This window comes from Toxorhynchites rutilus, chromosome 3, assembly GCF_029784135.1.
Source record: "Toxorhynchites rutilus septentrionalis strain SRP chromosome 3, ASM2978413v1, whole genome shotgun sequence".
Taxonomy (NCBI): Eukaryota; Metazoa; Arthropoda; class Insecta; order Diptera; family Culicidae; genus Toxorhynchites; species Toxorhynchites rutilus.
In genome coordinates this window covers 42455859-42474167 of record NC_073746.1, presented here as the reverse complement: position 1 = coordinate 42474167, position 18309 = coordinate 42455859, and the positions used below count along the sequence as shown (strand labels likewise).

General features: G+C 36.7%; 1 protein-coding gene across 1 annotated transcript in view; it reads left to right on the top strand.

Annotated features, from left to right (window-relative positions):
- The window catches only part of LOC129777357 (ankyrin repeat domain-containing protein 29), a 483863-nt gene extending 466395 nt beyond the window's left edge, over positions 1-17468 (top strand). Inside the window, exons 7-8 of the mRNA XM_055783597.1 lie at positions 8527-8724; positions 8785-17468. Of these exons, the coding sequence (XP_055639572.1) occupies positions 8527-8724; positions 8785-9180 (594 nt within the window). The 3' untranslated portion in view covers positions 9181-17468. The remainder of the gene's footprint in view (positions 1-8526; positions 8725-8784) is intronic.
- The last annotated feature ends 841 nt before the right edge of the window (positions 17469-18309 follow it).

Sequence of the window (18309 nt, the reverse complement as noted above, 5' to 3'; positions counted from 1 at the left end):
TACCTCAATCGCTGTTCAATTATAACTGAGTGGATTTCCGAACGGCGCTCACTTATATACTGATTGGTGATTTCAATAGCCTGTTATGAAAGCAATGTTTTTTTAAGACTACAACATGTTTTTTGATCATAAAATAACAAGTATATAACGCGCAGACATTTTATTTTTCGAATGAAGTGTTTATCATACTATTTCGCTCAGATGTTTAGGAGCTATTAACGCTCAAAATCTCGGTTTCCGGCGTAAGGCTTTCGTTTTCGAAACTTTGATTTTTCACCCCGCTATAGAAATGAAAGACGTAGTCCTACGTCAAAATTGCGTGCAATAATCCGTTCTATCTAATAAATTAGCAAGATGTTAAAGTAATCAGATGCAAGATTTCATACATCACTCCAACTTCATTCAAGATTTCATCAAAGCAACGAGGAAAGTGTCACCCATACAGTGAACTTTCGTTAAGGAGGCAGCGATTATCATGCGAAAACTTATTGAGATCGGCATTACATCGCATCACAAAAATGAAACGAAATGAAATATTAATATTCTCCAATTATAAAGCGTTTGTCCGGGAAGCTTCGCAAAATTCACCATAGCGTTGATTTCAAAGAGTTTTCCATTTTTGACGTGGATGTCCAAAATTGAATTAAAAAAAAATAATCTTTCATCTGTCAAAACTTTTTAAAATATGAATCTAGCGGTACAAAAATTTCACCAAAACATTTTCCAAACAAACAGCAGACATTTCAGAACCGCTCGATAGGTGCGCTGTAGGAAAATAAGTACCGCGTTCTGATTCTAACTGCATAATCTTTCATAAATATGTGAGTGGTATCAATTATTAGAACCAGCAACCTAAATCGAGGTTCATTTCTTCTGTAGCTCAATAAATTGTTGATTTTAGGTGTGCTGGCATATCTTCATATCTATCTTTTCTCTTTATTCACAAACATAAGATCAAGGTTCATTCATTCTGTAGTTTTGTTGTGAGAATAGCATTCTGGACATTTTGTGAGAATAGCTAGATACATCTCAAAATTTCGATCTCAAAAATCGATAACAAATCATTTGTATTTTTGTCGCCTGGTCAATGACTGAAATTTTGCCAGACACTAGCATATCAACGTACTTAGGTGTTTGACTAGTGGACAAACATAGGAAAAATTAACAGGAGGGTTGTGTCCTAGACACGACCCCATAGTTAACGTAGGATTCCGTTAGGCCATCTGTTGATTTTAGATATGTTTGAAGAATTGCATCATCAAACTCTTTGATAATGATTTGGTTTTGATGTCTCTGTTAGGGATTTCGGTAGGAACACAAGTGCCCCCTACTTTCATGTATTTGCAATGCCGATTTCCCCTAGGCAGCTTGGTTTTGATGTCTCTGTTAGGGACCTGCCGCATGTTCCACCAATCAGAAGTGGGTATTTCCGTTAGGATAGGGGTTGAGATTTTTCATTTTTTCGATGGTTAGTTTCATGACATACATTATTTTCTTCAATATAAAAAATTGTTATGGAGTGCCGAAATCGATTGCCGCAAAAATTTCATCAATCCATCATGAAATGACTGAGCAATAAGCGTTTAAAATTGGACAATTTTCACGATGTGCTCGATTTTCGATTTTCAATTTGTACCCGAATATATTCCCGAAAGACGTAATCCTACGTCAAAAAAATCCCGGGTTTTGTGACTTTCTCTGTGGCTGAAGTAGTTTGACTCTTATTTCTTTTGCGATTTGTTCCGAAAACGGAAAAAAAATGCAGTCATCAAAAAATGTTCCTTTTCGAAGGACGGATAGTCGACCCGCTAATATTCACGTTGCAATTATTTAAAAAATCGGCCCACTTTCCAAATCCAAGAACCGTAAAATAGAGGAATATTTCTGTACTTTATCACCTTCATCCTTCTTCGCAGCGGCAGCAGCGATTCGCGGAAGGCCTCGTTTAGGATCAGCTCAACCGAATGGTCGTCGCTCCCCATCGCCTTGACGCGGCTGTGTTCTCTGATCTGGGACCCCCATCCAGGTCAAACCCCAATATGGGAATATACGTATGTTGCATCCATATGCTTTATGGGCTTCCAGTTTAGTTAGTTAGCATCTTTGCTCACAACCGGGGAAGATGACGAAGAAGACAACGGCGGGGCGCAACAGCGACAGCACCAGCAGCAAATGAAGCATTATCGCAAACAAGACTTCGACACTTTTCTGGTTCTGCGCGCTTCGTCTGCACTCTCGACATGCATGTATAGGCGCTCGGTTTTTACGATCTATTAAACAAAAATTCCATTAAATCTAAATTGTCTACATGCATCATTTATCTTCATTTCATTATGTTTATATAAGTTAGCGTCTAACGTGATGTGCACCGTACCGCAGGGGCACACACGAAATTCGGGAACAATCGGGAAGGAAAAACGAAAATCCTCTCGCGGATCGATGGGTCTGCTACGTGGATTACTTCTTTCGAGTTAAGGTTCCTCTCCGCTCTTTTGGTGCATGCCACCATGACATGCCACGATTCGCATCCACAAGCGTCTTAATAATGTTTTGTTTTGTGAAATAATAAACACAGTAGCAGGATTTTTTTGTTGCTCTTGATAAGGTGGCGAGCCACAAAAAATATGAAGGCTTAATACCTATCACTTTGGACCCATTTTCTCGGATCTGAGCTGGTCCGAGCCGGAGGTCAAATATTAACGAAATATCGTTTAGTGGTCAAACGGGAGGAGGAAATATGGATCGTGTACAAAGAACAAATCACCATTTAGAGGGTAGGGATGAAAGCCTTTCAAGTTGAAGTTACTTTTGAATAAAAATAGTCGATGGTCATTAGTTTAGCGCGTCATTCTCATTACTATCGAATTTCAATTGCATCGTATTGGAAAACTGATTTAATTGTATATTTAGTGTCAATTTTTTTTACATGCAACCTTCTAAAAGTGATTATGACTTTATTTTTTGTTCTCAAGTTTTTCCAGCGCATAGTAAAAAAATGTCAAAGCTCTCGTGGCCTTACTATGGTTATTTCAAAAATTTTGAAGTCAACTTTTAGCAACATTAGAACAGTTGATCACAGCTGGCTGGCTGGAATGAGACAAGAATAAGAACAATTAACACGTTCGTCGCCCCGTTACCCAGAAACGGGTGACGGATGTATTTCCCTATCAACCATATATGGTTGATACTTTTCACGCTAAAATTTGTTTAGGATTTTTAAAGGTAATTTAATAGAATAGGCGCTTAAATATAAATTTATGGTTTGTAGAAAACTCATGAAATAAGAAACATAAAAATATAATTTTTATACTACGCCTTTTACCAATTTATATTTTGGATTGTTTGTCCTACTGTTTCATACGGAAGGCATACTATATGACATTGGCATGTGTTTTTGTTGTCAATATCACCATTGTTGCTTAAAATTTAAAAAAAATATTGCTAGATCGTGTAAAAAATGTTTATAAAGTTTGGCCTTTATTTCATAATTTATCCGCAAATTGAATGCGGTTGTCTTCGACCAGGAGCATGTTTACGCTTCAATGGAGCACAGTGTGAATAATTTTGTGTCATACTTATGCGAAAAGTAGTCCTGAACCGATCCCTCTATTCCCTTATAATTGATTTATTCCTTAACACAGTTTCTCGCTTGGCTATGGATATGGATATTTTCGTGCAATCGAAAGTCGAGTTTGGGCCCCGCAAGAAACACAGTCGAATCGCATATGTGTATACTCTCGCTCGGTGCAATTTTAAGCTTGAATAAGGTTATGCACCAAAGAACACAATTTTAGTTTTAACAAAATACATAGAGGAAGGTAATCCGTCGGTGACCCTGAACGGACCACCCCTTGGATCTCGGGGATATCGCTACCTACCGATTTTTTAGTAGTGTCAAATGAAATGTGTAACTACGCTGCAAAATTGGTTGTATTCTGACCTTTGTCGTACTATATTTGAGGCACCCTTCTCAATATATTTTTAATAAATTTAATTATTGTATTTTTTTATTTGGCTTGAATTTTTCAGACGAATTCTTCATAACCAAAAAAGACAATTTGCATTATCGGTTTTCTATTTTGACTTTAGCCTTACTTTTGAGAAGGGCCTAAGCAAAGATTGCTTTAAAATTAAAAAAAAATGCATATAAGTCAGAAACGGTTGGCACAATTAACTTGTTGTCTTTCGCAATGTTTTATATTGTTTTTGGAACTACGAGGAGCAAGTATGCACTGTTAAAAAAAATGTTTTATTTTTATTTTATTCTGAAAAAGCACTTTAAACTCAATTTCCTCAAAAATGTGATTCTGATTTTATGTATTTTCTATATGTTGGAGCGGACAACTAATGAAGTCTATTGTATAGTGTGCCAAAATGGAGAAATAATGGACAAAAAAGTTATAATTAAAAAAAAGTTGGAACTGTGAAAATTTCTGAAATGTTTCTTATAATTGTGTTTAGACCCGATTTTGTGAAAGTCAAAAAATCATTCAGCAAAATGTTGCTAAATTCTACTGTTTCTGAGATACAGTGATTTTAAAATGAAAATTTTCACTTTCAGTGATTTTCGATTCTTTTCAACCTAATAATAAATTATCTTAAAAGAGTAGATAATTATCAACTACAATGCTTGAATTAGTTATGTTAAGCGATCAATTGTTATGGTATAATAAAAAAAGTAATAAGATTTGTTATGATGTAACAAATTTTATGTTTTTTTTTGTTTTTATCAACTTTTTCTTTCAGTTAATCACTCAACTGCAAAAACGTCCAATTTGAGTTTGCTGTAGAATCCGATTGATGAGGCTCTGACCTATCTTTCACATTGTCAAATACAGCTGGGAATGTGTTTGCAGCTAAGTAATGACCAAAAGAGAGAGTCGAACTCCCAGTTTTGTTTCCTCGTATAGAGCCATAGAACAAATTTTGAATGGATCCTTTGATTGTTTATATTTTTTTTCCAAAAATCGATAGCATACCTACAATAAAATGAGACCAATATTCAGTTTTTTTTCCGAATATATCGTCCATACTTTGGAATGAATTTTATTTACCAAATGAGGAAAGTATGTCAGCGGTGAATGATTTTGTGAATGTTTTTGTTAATTTGGTGATGATATTTGATTCGATAAGAGAAATATTTACTAGAGTTTTAGCACTAATGTTGAGTCTAATTTGCATCGGACGAGCAAATCTTATACGAAACCTTATCATAATGTCTTTGAATTGATAAAGTTTCTCTTGAGCAACTCCTTCATCAATAAATTTGCGGCTACTCATACATCCACAGCAAACAAGGTCAAATTATCAAATTATCTAAGACTGTTTTGAAAAGCCTCGAAATCTTTATGCGTAGAGAAATTTGTTCTGGATGTTCACTCATACATTTATTCGGGTAAAACTTATTCAGTCGATTTGCAACGATCATACATATTGATGAAATAGTTAGGTACAAATTTGTATCAGGTGAATTTGGGTAAATGTAAGCATTAGTTTCATCAGAGTAAAATTTGACAGGGATCCCAGTATATTTTCTCTGTGGATAATTTTCTTGCTGAAAAAGTAAAAAGTACAAAAATCAGGGAAAATCAGGATCATTTCTGAAAAATCAGACAAAACTGAGTGTTTGTCAGGGAACGTGTCAAAAATTCTTGGAAATCGTGAAAAATCAGGAAGGTTGGCATCTCTGCATGTTGATATATAAAGTAGTGCAGATGCAGCAAAGATACAAGCAAGTAATTAACAAGTAACAAGCAAGTGTTAATCAAGTAAGAAGCAAAAGTTAATTCTGATGAGAAGAATGAAGTACAAAATTAATACCTTTTATAAATACAAAGGAACTATTCGTTTGAGCCAGAAGAGAAAGGAGGAGCAATTAACCCAAATTTTAATTCCAATACAATATAGTTATTTTAAAACTATTTTGTCCATTATTTTTCATTTTGGCGTACTATGCAATAAACTTCATTAGTTGTCCGCTGCAATAAAACAAAAATTTAAAAAAGTGTTATTTTCGAATAAAATAAAAGTAAAACTTTTTTTACAGTGCATACTTTCTCCATATAGTACAAATAATAACCGAAAACATTGCGGAAGACAACAACAAAATTCGAAAGAACACAAAAAAATCGACCTTCGAATTCAAATGAAATCGCTTTTAGATCTTATGTTGGTATATAAAAATAAGAGGTCCGCAAAAGTGTTGCCACATTTTCATCTGTACCATGGGGGCCAACAATCTTTCTAATCTGTATTTTTTCTTCCAAAGATCTGTACCATTGAAAATATTTTTTTTTGCATTATAATTTTATTAGTCTGAAAATATATTATTCAAGCTCTTTTTTTTATTATTTTTTCATGTTTGACTTTGTTTTTGTTGTTATAATCTGGAGGAAAAAATAGGCTCAACAGTTGCCGAAGTGTGAATTACAGTAAGAATATTAAAATCGATATATAATATTCGTTTTCTTTAAAAGTGGGCACGGGAAAAACGGAATTCATCCTCCAGCTTTTGTAAATCCTTATCGTTCAAACCTGGAAACACTCGGTTGGGAAGGTTTCTGAGAGCAGCTTTGAGGGTCGGATAATTTGAATCGAATCTTTTTCTCATATGTTCGACATAAGTCCACACTAAATTACGACTGACATTCTCAAAAACTATCTGCCTTTCGCCGTTCATTATTTTTATCATTATTTACGCGGAAATGGTTTTCAAATTCAGCAGTATTTGCATTGACCATTTATCCTACCATAGAATCATCGGGGATATTAATAAAAATCATTAGATAAAAGTCTTTCAGCTCTTCATGTAGCATTGTAAATTCATGGTTTTCAGCCTTGAACAAACAATTCATTATGTTGGTTTGGAGCGAAATATATATTCAAAAAGCAACATAGATTAAGTCATTAAATCTTTGAGGATTGTTAGTATTCAGCAAGCAGTCTGATATGTTTGTTACAGTTATATTGAAACGTCTAACGAGAATAGGGGTAGTGGGGGCAAATTGGTCACCTGCTTGTTTGGTAGTACTATTGACTATAGATGCCGTATTGATAGTCACCTTATGTTTGAAAAATTTAATGAGTTTTGAGTCACCCTGTACTTCAGTAGAGCTGTCGCATTTCAAAATACAAATTAAAACAGAAATTACTCTCTCGATAGCCATTCGGCAGTAGTTCTGTGCGCATGGTATCTAAGGAATTTCTCGTGAAATTTAGTTTATTCAATCCGATATATTGGACAAATCATCAGTTTTGACGATTGTTCACATATTCTAGGAGAGGTGAACAGATATTTTGTTTAATCTCAGCAATTAATTAGTATAGAAATCACATTCTGCTCTTGGAGAAGATCCTTTTGTGGCTTTGACCCTGGATAAATATGCCATTTCAACTAAACCAAGTCTCATCATGCGGAACGTTATGTGTTTCTTACTACGTTTTTGTAAGCAAGAGAACATTTTAATTGTGACTTCAGGTGATTAGGCCAAGCTTATTTCATACATGTACCTGCTATATCAAATATGATTTGTACAAATTCCCATATAGCTTGATAGGTACGGGTGTCCACTTTACCCTCAAGCAAAAAAAAGTTCTATTTTTCACCTTTTTTTCTTTAATGATGAAAAGTGTACTATTTTGAATTTTCATAGTAAAAGCCGTTTGCTATCTTGAAGAACAATGAGTTGAACTAGAATATCTTCGAGAAACGGGAATTGAAACGGTATGTAGGCGCTGGAAATGGGCATATTCCTTAGGGTGACCACTATGCCCCCACTTCTCCTACCTACAACCGATGCTTGTGGATATTTTGACCTTACGGAACTGTTCAATTATAATATTATAGAGGATTTTTGGCACAGATACGTTTAGTTCTTTTTCAATCATTCAAAGAGGATGCTTTTCTAGATATTTCAAGTAACAGCAAAACACGAAAAAGTGTTAAAAATTTCACACTCATAAAAATCTGTACCTATCTGTACTATATGAAGAAAAAAAAAATCTATAATCTGTACTGTGCAGGATCTGTAACATGAAAATCGAAAAAACTATGGATGAGGGGATGGGTGGGATGGTATTTCCGAGCGACACTTGCTTTTATACCGATTGATGTGATTTGAATAGCCTGATTTGAAAGGAATTTGAAGACTATTGAAACAAGTTTTTGGATCAAAAAGTAACAAGCATAGAACGCGTAGACAAAATGTAATCTTTCGAATAAAGTGTATATCATACCATTTTGTTTAGTTGTATTGAAGCTATTAACGCTCAAAATCTCGGTGTCCGGCGTAACGCTTTCGTTTTCGAAACTTCGAACTTACACCTCAGCATAGAAATGAAGTACGTAGTCCTACGTCAAAACTCTGTCCCTTTCCAGATAAATCAGTACTTGTGGCAACAATGTTCCCTGAATTATCTCAAATAAAATTCTACTATGTTCATTAAAAAATCATATTTCAACGGACAAAAAAAAAATTAGCTATTTCATATTCTGAAATATATTTTTACCCAATTTTCATTTCGCAGGATCGTGCAACTCCACTGTTCATCGCAGCCCAGAATGGCCATGGATCGGTTCTGAAGTTGCTTTTGGCAGCTGGTGCCCATCCGGACACCCCGAGGAATGACGGTGCCACTCCGCTGTGGATCGCAGCTCAGATGGGCCACGATCACATCGTCAAAATTCTGCTCCTCCACGGAGCGTACGTGGACGCGGTGCGATGTGTGAGTATTCTCCTCAACTTTCGATTTTTTTCCCACTGTAAATAACGTATTCCATCACAGGACGGAGCAACGGCACTCTTCAAGGCGGCCCACAAGGGCCACAGTTCGGTGGTCCACGAGCTGCTCAAGTATCGGCCGAATCTTGGGCTCATTCCGAACGGCGAAACAGCGCTGCATGCAGCGGCTCTGTTCGGACATCTACCAGTTGTGAAGCAGTTGATTGCTGCCGGCGCTGAAATCACCACCAAAAATCAGGAAGGCTTCACGCCACTCCAGATCGCCCGCCAGCAGAAATACCATGCCGTCTATCAGTATCTCAAGGAACGAGAGCATCATTTGCGACACCAACAGGCAGCAGCTGTTCAGGCGGGAGGAGGACAGAAGGGTCTCGTTTCGGTGGCCACCAGTGGCAACGCGGCAGCTCCGGTGGTCACCTCGGTTGCCATCAGCAGCTAGGGAGCGGAATCCGTTGCCCACAAGCAAGGGCACAAGGTCCACCGTTCCAGTTGAAGGAGATGTTGTTTCATTTTTTACTATTTGATATAATGAAGTTAAAGCCGTTTATAACGTGTTTCAGTTTGGTCGACATTCTCGGGAGACACTTCCGAGTGGTTGCTCGTGCATTCATGTACACAGGCGCGTACGCCTCGCGGAGGCAATAATTTATTCAACGCAACCGATAGTAAATTAGACTAACAAATTAGATGTAGTAAAAAGGTGAGCTAGCCCCACTTACGAACCTTCGTCAGCAGTGCGTGCATAGATTCGAGAGAGAGAGAGCGAGAAAAGTAAACACGAAAGCGAAAGCGATAGAATGGACGTGAAAGCAAACTAAAGTGCTTTTATCGTTGAAGTATCGAACTGTGGGGGGAAATTAGGGAATCATAATCTTAATCAAATGTCTAAACATTTAATTATTGATTGATTGGCAGACGCGAAGGCACGAATTCGAGATACACCCAGAAAGAGGCTCGGATCTACATATTGTGAACAGGTAAGCAATATAGATTGGAACTGTGCCCAAGGAGTGATTGCACCCAAAATGAGCTAAAAATATTCGAAATCTTAACCGACTTGTAGAAGGTATGGATGAAATTTTGCACATGCTTTCGCTATCCGAGACGAATTATTTCCTATGGTTGGAATATTATTGTGACTAAAGAATTATGTTCGAAAAGGGCGTATGTATTTTAGTATAAACTTTCATTAGAAAAAAATAGCTTGAAAATCTTTATAATTATTTTTTTCTTCTTTTTTGTATGAAAACTTGAAGGTATAGCGAACAATTTCTTCAGATTTTCAAGGTCTATTTTTTAATATTTCAAGTATGCAAAGTTGCTTGGAAGACCCATGTGTTTACACCCACAACGTTTAACTGATATATTAGATGGTGCTACCAACGGCTAGTCGAGTTGGCATGAAATTCGTCATTTACTGAATTTTGTGTCTATTTATTGATGAGAAAATTAGTTTACTTACTTGGCCAACCGCAAAGTTTTTGAATTGGTAAAACATTTTGTATGTGTTGATTTTGAATTTTGTATGAAAATCAAATTTTTAAGGGGAGAGAAATTTTAAAGGGGTCGATGGTACCACTTCGTTCAGGAAATGGGGTTTTTTGGTCAAAAAAAGTTTGAGGATCCCTGGTCTAGACGATCATATATGACATGGATTGCCGTCGAATGAGCAACGTACCGATCAGTGCTTTAGTTTGAACGTTGATATGAACAGCAGATGTAGAAAGTTTGATTTGAACGTTGACTCACTCGAGATGATTGCCATCTGATAGCGAGACCGACATGCATCTGTGGCAGTACTCGGATGCTAGTCCTAAATCAGTGTCTTAGAATATCAACAAACATTCACGAGTAACGAACATGATTTTATTTCAGTGTAAATTACTTTTTTTCAGCTTGAAACACACTGCCCTCATTATATTGATGACATTAACTAACGAGTTAATTTTGTTCATATCGCTGTTGCATGAACAAATTTGCTATAATGAATGAATGCGGCATTGAGTGGGGTTCATAACTTCGCTGTTATTTATACTTCAAATATCAAAAGCAACAAATTGATATTAATCACGAAACGATATTCGTTCTGGCAATGATTTTGAGTCAAAATTCAAAAATTAAAAAAAATAGTCAGTCTGGACCATTTAGAGAACGGAAACGCCAGAGTTCGATGAAACGAACTTTGCAAGAAATCGCGCAGGATTTTGTTCGGCGAGACGGTAACAACGGCATAAATAAAAACCAACCGCACACAGCTGCCTCAGGTTAAAAGAAAACAACAGCTGATATTCATTTGGCTAAAATGAAATTCAACTCTGGCATCTTGAATAATCAAGATGAGGAAGAAGATGGGTGGAAAATAAACTTCAAAACATATTGAAGAACAAAAGTTCATTTGCTCATATTCACTGGTTGTCTGGATCTGTCATTTTACTGTTTCGTTTGGAATATATAGGTTTTCGATGCAACCTAGCCCGAGAATCTATGCATTTGAGCTTAGCGAAGATGATTTTTTTCCACACTGTTCTAAATCATAGATGTAGGGTCGAAGACAGGTTTGAGTGAAAAACCAATATCGTAGATACCGTAGTCACAGCTGGAAAGTATATTGGATCATTCGTTTTGGTACGTAAGCCTCGCGCATTCTGAATTCTGGGTAGTACCTACGTATAATATTTAAGAAAAGGAGAGGGTCGGGTACTGAATGTTGTTTTTCTACAAACAGTTATTATTCCTTTGGTGGGCATTTCAACAACCATAAACGACGAGTTTTTTTTTAATTTTCGAGTAAGAATGGGTGTTACGATCAAAACCCAAAACACGATCCCGGTAGCTGTACACGACGATGCTGATGAAGTTGAACTGTGAGGTGATGGAAGACGGAACCTTCGTCATAATGTGTGTAGGCGATCTGGCGTAGTGGTAACATCCATGCCTCTCACGCTAAAGGTCACGAGTTCAATTCTCACTCTCGACATTCTTCCAAAAAATGGAAGTAAAAGTGACGAACCAGCCAAATGAGTTGAAAGTCACTATAATACAGATAAAAAAAAACCTTCGTCATAAAGGATTCAAATCAGCTCCATGAGCAAGGAGTTTCATACGGACGAAATTCATACCAACTCGACTGGTCGTTGGCAGCACCTTCTCAGATAGCAGTGAAACGTTGTGGGTGTAAAGGCATGGGTCATTTAAGCAACTTTGCATATTTGAAATATTAGAAAAATAATTAGACCCCTTTTTGGAAAAAGCCAAATTTTTTTTCTTAAATTTTTACAAAAATTTATAACTTTAAAACTATGATACCTACAACATTCAGGTCAATTGTTTGGAAATATAGACTCCTGAAAAATATAATGTTTTGCTCGTAACATTTTTGTGTGTAAATTCTCACGTTTGACATGTTCTTGACATGTTTTCAAATAGAGAAAAGTTAGCAGAGAATGTAAATTGCGATAATTTATACATAAAAACGTTACGAATTAAACATTAAAAGTTTTTTTTTCAAAGAAAAAAAAATTAAAAAGTTGTTGTTCGAAAAACTTTTTTCATGTAAATGAAAATTTTTTTTTCATCGTCCGATGTATGGGAAACTTGTTGGAATTTCTAAGGGCTATTTATATCTATTTTTTGCAGAATTTTGAAAACATTTTCGAGGAAAATGAATTTTTACTATAAATTTTTTTTTTCAATGAAATTTTTTCCCAAAAAAATCTTTGATGATTTTTAATGAAAACCTAAGTAATTTCCTACATTTCATTTTCTAACCATCTTTTTGTAGATGTTCTTCTTCTTCAGTGGCACTAACGTTCCTAGAGGAACTTCGCCGTCTCAACGTAGTATTACTTGCGTCATTTTTATTAGTACTTAGTTGAGATTTCTATGCCAAATAACACGCCTTGAATGCATTCTGAGTGACAAGCTCTAGAATACGCGTGATCACAGTGCAAGTCGGAGGAAATTTCTTTGACGAAAAATTCCCCCGACCAGAACGGGAATCGAACCCGAACACCCGGCATGTTAGTTATGACGCTAACCACTCGGCCACGGGAGCACATGTTATAGCACATGCACATGTAGATGTTCTAGTTTTTAAATAAAGATTTTTCGAAAAAAAAGTTGAAAACACTCAAAATTAAAAAAAAACCTACAAAAAAAAATATCAGGCCTACAAAATTTTAGTCAAAGAATGGAATGTGGGAAATTATTTTGGTTTTCATGTAAAATTATCATTTTTTGGAAAAAAATTTCATTAAAAAAATATTTTGAGAATTAAAATTCATTTTTCTCGAAAACATATGCTTTCAAAATTCTGAGAGAAATAGATATAAATAGTCCTTAGAATTTCCAACAAGTTTTCCATACACCGGACGATGAGCACATTAACATGGAAAAAGTTTTTTGAACAACAACTTTTTCATGTTTTTCTTTGACAAAATGCTATTAATGTTCAATTCGTAATTTTTTTTTGTATAAATTATCGCATTTAATGCTCTGCTAACTTTTCTCTATTTGGAAACATGTCAAGAACATGTCAAACGTGAGAATTTACACACAAAAATGTTACGAGCAAAACATTATATTTTTCAGCAGTCTTCATACGAAAATGACATATTTTCCAAAAAATAGAAAAGATAAAAACTTGATGTCTTCGACAAAAGTTTATATTTTAACAAGATCTAAAACTTTGTCGAATACACTATAACGCTATCTTGACTTTAAACAAAATTAGGATAAGTTGTATTTTTTTCAAAGAAAACATGAAAAAGTTGTTGTTAGAAAAACTTTTTCCCTGTAAAAGTGCATACATCGGAAGATGGATGGACGACTTGTTGGAAATTCTAAGGACTATTATATATATTTTTGAGAATTTTTTAAATAAGAAAAATGAATTTTAATTTTCAAAATAACTTTTTTTTCAGCGAAATTTTTTTGGTAATTTTTTGTGAAAATTTAAACAATTTCCTACATAATATTCCTTGACAAGAATTTTGTAGGTATCATAGTTTTTAAGTTATAAATTTTTGTAATTTTTGAGTTTGCTAGTTTAGAAAAGCTATATGTACCAGTGGCTTCAAGAGCGACATTTTCATTGCAACCGGGACCGTCAATCAGGAAATTTTCGAGAACGAGTGTCTAGAAAAAGCTGTAGAAAAGCAGCAAGAAGCAGTTTTAGGCAAGGGTGCGTTCTGCGGCGGATAAAGTGGATGAGGTGGCTATACAGAACATGATGGCTGGAGTTAAACGAAATTTACACGCATATTTGTTTTTCAAAATTTTGATCCTAGCAATCAAAACGTTTCGAATGTTTATTAATATGTGCATTGTTATATATACTTTGTTAAAAATGCACTCAAAGTTGAGCCTAGGATTTTTTTTCTGAAGGTGTGTGTTTCCATTGAGGTGCGCATAATAACGCATCGCGTCATTTACTTCGTTGCACTAGACGTTTATCTTTGATTTTAAAATTAAACCAACTGAAACACATGACATAAATAGGAAATGAAGATTCAATTGCTGAGAGACGATTCATTTTTGCTCGTTCAGGTAAAAAGTGGCGATACAAGCGATTATGATTACAAATCGACAGATTGCCTGTCGTTCCAACAAGCGATCAACTTTTGTCTGAAAGAAACTTTTCTAATTAAAGTTTAAAATCGAAATTATCGAAGTTATAATTTCAATTTTTTTTGAAACTCGAAATTATCGAGGTTATAATTTCAATTTTTGACGTAGGATTACGTCTTTCGGGAACATATTGGGGTACAAATTGAAAATCGAAAATTGAGTATATCGTGAAAATTGTCCAATTTCAAACGCTTATTGCTCAGTCATTCGATGATGGATTGATGAAATTTTTGCTCCAATCGATTTCGGCACTCCATAACAATTTTTCATATTGAAGAAAATAATATATGTCATGAAACTAACTATCGAACAATTGAAAAATCTCAACCCCTACCCTAACGGAAATACCAACTTCTGATTGGTCGAAATTGACGACACATGCGGCGGGTCCCTAACAGAGACATCAAAACCAAGCTGCCTAGGGGAAATCGGCATTGCAAATACATAATAGTAGGGGGAGCTTTTGCACCCACCGAAATGTGTTCCCTATCAGAGACATCAAAACCAAGCTGCCTGGGGGAAATCGGCATTGCAAATATATGCAAGTCGGGGGCACTTTTGTATTGCAAGTAGGGTGAGTGATACGATTAATTCTAGCAAATAAAATTTAAATTTGGAACTTTAATGTTGGTTGCTTCGTTAAATTTCATATCAATGACCGATCGTGTATTGTGAAACATTTAGCACAAGTGTAAGTGTAGAGCAAGGGGACGAATTACCCGCAAAGGAAGGAAAGGAGGGTATAAGGATATAGGAACAATCACACACGAGAACATGATACATGAAACGATTTATTTCAATTTTCATAAATAAAAACCAAGGTGTGTTCCCACTCGAGAACGGGTCGTTTGGTCTAAGCTGTCTGTTTTGTTGTGTTCATTCTCACCCAAAGAAAGTTTATACAATGAGAAAAATTGGAAAAGTGAAGAAATATTAGAAAATATTAGAAAGTGATTTTCCATATGCTCTACATATAAGATTAGGTGTTGTTAGTCCAATTTAAATTCGCATCAACAGATAGCCTAACGGAATCCTACGTCAACTATGCGGTCGTGTCTCGGACACAACCCTCCTGTGACTTTTTTTTATATTTTCTTAATCCGGAAGCATGTACAAAATCTCACCCAGCCATAATGGTCTAATTTGATGAACCCAACATTTGGCGAGGAATCTTTCACAAACGTAATAACTATTTCAAATAGATATCAATGCATACATAGAATACCATCACACTTTCATAACTTCTATTTGTGAGATCATTTCTACTAAACACGGTATGGATGTACAAAAATAGAATTGAGTCACTGTTATGTAAAAGCCTGGTGCATACATATGCATGAATGTAAATGCTCATTGATAAAGTCACAAGCAATAATCAGAATAACTATGTTAATACGTTGATAAACACCGTAAGCAAATATCGAAATACATATACAGAGAAGAAAACACTCGCTTTAGTAACTAGTGTACGAGAAGAAGTCATTCGAGTCCGGTTGGCCTTGAGCCATCGAGCCGACGAGAAATAGATTCTAAGACAACCTGTTGTAGATAGTGATGAGTTACATCATGGCTGACGAACACGCCCACTCTGCGCGTTTCGTCTAGTCAATGTGCTCACTAAATCTTCGCTTCGTTTCCCATCCAATCTCTTCAAAAATTTCTCGCATAATTTACTACCTGACGATAGCATATTTGATAAATTAGACAGGAAGCCGCTATATTTCGCTATTCACCGAAAGACGTAAAAAAGTCAGTCACCGGGTGGACAAAGCAAGTAATAAAAAGCGCGACAACAATAACACACGACAGGCAGCCAAGCAAGCAGCAAAACACATGTTAAATAGTAGTAAAAATTTGATAGAGCACTTCGTTACAGACTCACACGCAGCTTCTCAGACAGCAAGAAAAGCGCGCACGCGAAAGCTGAACTCAAACACAAGAAAGAAGAAGAAAAAAAAACATGAAAATACTAATTTAGAAGTATGGCATAAAATAAACACACAATCGAAGCAATAAAAATCAGGTTCGACCGTAAGGAAAACATCCGACCTCTGGCGCGCGAGGGGATTACTGATATCCAAAAGCCATCTTTACGAGCGTGCGCCACCCGGCGTATGTTTTTCCGGTGAATTCGGCAAATCTGGGAATCTGTGCCGACGTCTGCCCGCTTCCTCGGCAAGAATTTAATCAATCCGATCTGGGTCATGAAGCGTAATTAATCCGGATGGTCATTTCCGAACTGCGTTTCGCTGCGGAATTTTCCCTCAAATCTGAAATCTATTTTTGCTCACACAGAAAAGGAAGTTCGCATAGCGACAATTTATTTTTTTTTATTGAAATTTATAATAAAAATTTTATGTGGTAGTTTTATTGGTTTTGGCATTGTACTTCAAGCTTAGGCGATAGTCTTTTTATTAACCCCATGGGGCACCCTTTACGGAATGTCTCACGCAGTTTCCTGATCGTTGAATTGGTTTCCTTTCGTTAGAGAAATTATTCGAAATCTGAATGTAATTTGCCATGACAGAAAAAAGGTTCCGCCACTGCATAACGATTTGGATTGCAAAACTTCTTTCTGGAGGGGAAAATTATATTCAGTTCTCACACAACAGATTGTTTCACACGACAATATCTCACAACATCCTACCGATTCGTGTTTCTCAAGGTGTGAAATCCGTTTTCGGAAACAACAGAGAAGAAATCCGACCGTCAAGATCCTCATTTACCCTGGCTTCCCAAGTTTGCTCATTAACACACACCTTCCTACTATCCGCTCCATTATCGTGGTTCAGTCGTCCTCGCCGGAGATTTGCTTTTTTTCTTCGTCGTTTGCTCCTTCAGGTTGAATGGACAAATTAAGAGCTATTTCCGCCGTCCGTGTTTCCTCTGACCTTGTTCACCCTTCCGAAAATGAGCATCCGAAGAGATTGAATTAGCGAAATTTTTCTTAACGTTGGTGCTCAGTTTCCTTTGCTTAAGGATATGACGACTTTGTATTTCATCTCGGACTACAGATAATTGAGTAACGTCCGAAGGAAGAGCACTAAATGATGAAAATGTTGCTGGTAAAGGGTGTGTCACATCAAATTGCATCACGGAAAAAACGCTGTAGAAATTTAATTTTTAGGAATTATATCTTCAGCTTTCGCTTATAATCAGATAAGAGTGTATAGATCACGTTGGCCATGCATCACTGTCAATTTTTCGTAAATTTGGAAAAATGTCGTCGAACGAAAAAGAGCGTCGTGAATTAATCCTGTGCACTCATTTCGAGAATCCGGAGTTGTCACATCGGGACATCGGTAAGATGCTGGGAATCGTCCAATCCACGGTCAGCAGAGTACTAAAACGATACTTCGAGAACCTAACCATCGACCGGAAGGTGAAGAACGGCAAAAATGGATGCTCCGTCAGTGAAAAAGATCACAAGCGCGTAGTTAAGCAGTTTAGACGTGATCCGAGAAGTTCGGTCCGGGATGTCGCCAATAAGCTGAATTTGTCAAGTTCATTCGTCCAGCGGACCAAGCAGCGGGAGGGCCTGCGTACATACAAGGTTCAGAAGGCTCCTAACCGCGACGAAAGGCAAAACATGGTGGGGAAGACGCGAGCCCGGAAGCTGTACACCGAAATGCTGACGAAGCCGCATTGCCTGGTAATGGACGACGAAACCTACGTCAAAGCGGACTTTCGTCAGCTGCCGGGCCTGTTGTTCTTCTCCGCAGAGGACAAATTCAGCGTTCCGGAGGAAATTCGCAAGCAGAAACTATCCAAGTTTGCCAAAAAGTACATGGTGTGGCAAGCGATCTGCTCTTGCGGAAAGCGGAGCGCCCCCTTCGTGATGACCGGCACGGTAAACGGGCAGGTTTACCTTGAGGAGTGCCTACAGAAGCGCTTACTTCCACTATTGAAGCAGCACGAGGGCCCGACCATTTTCTAGTCG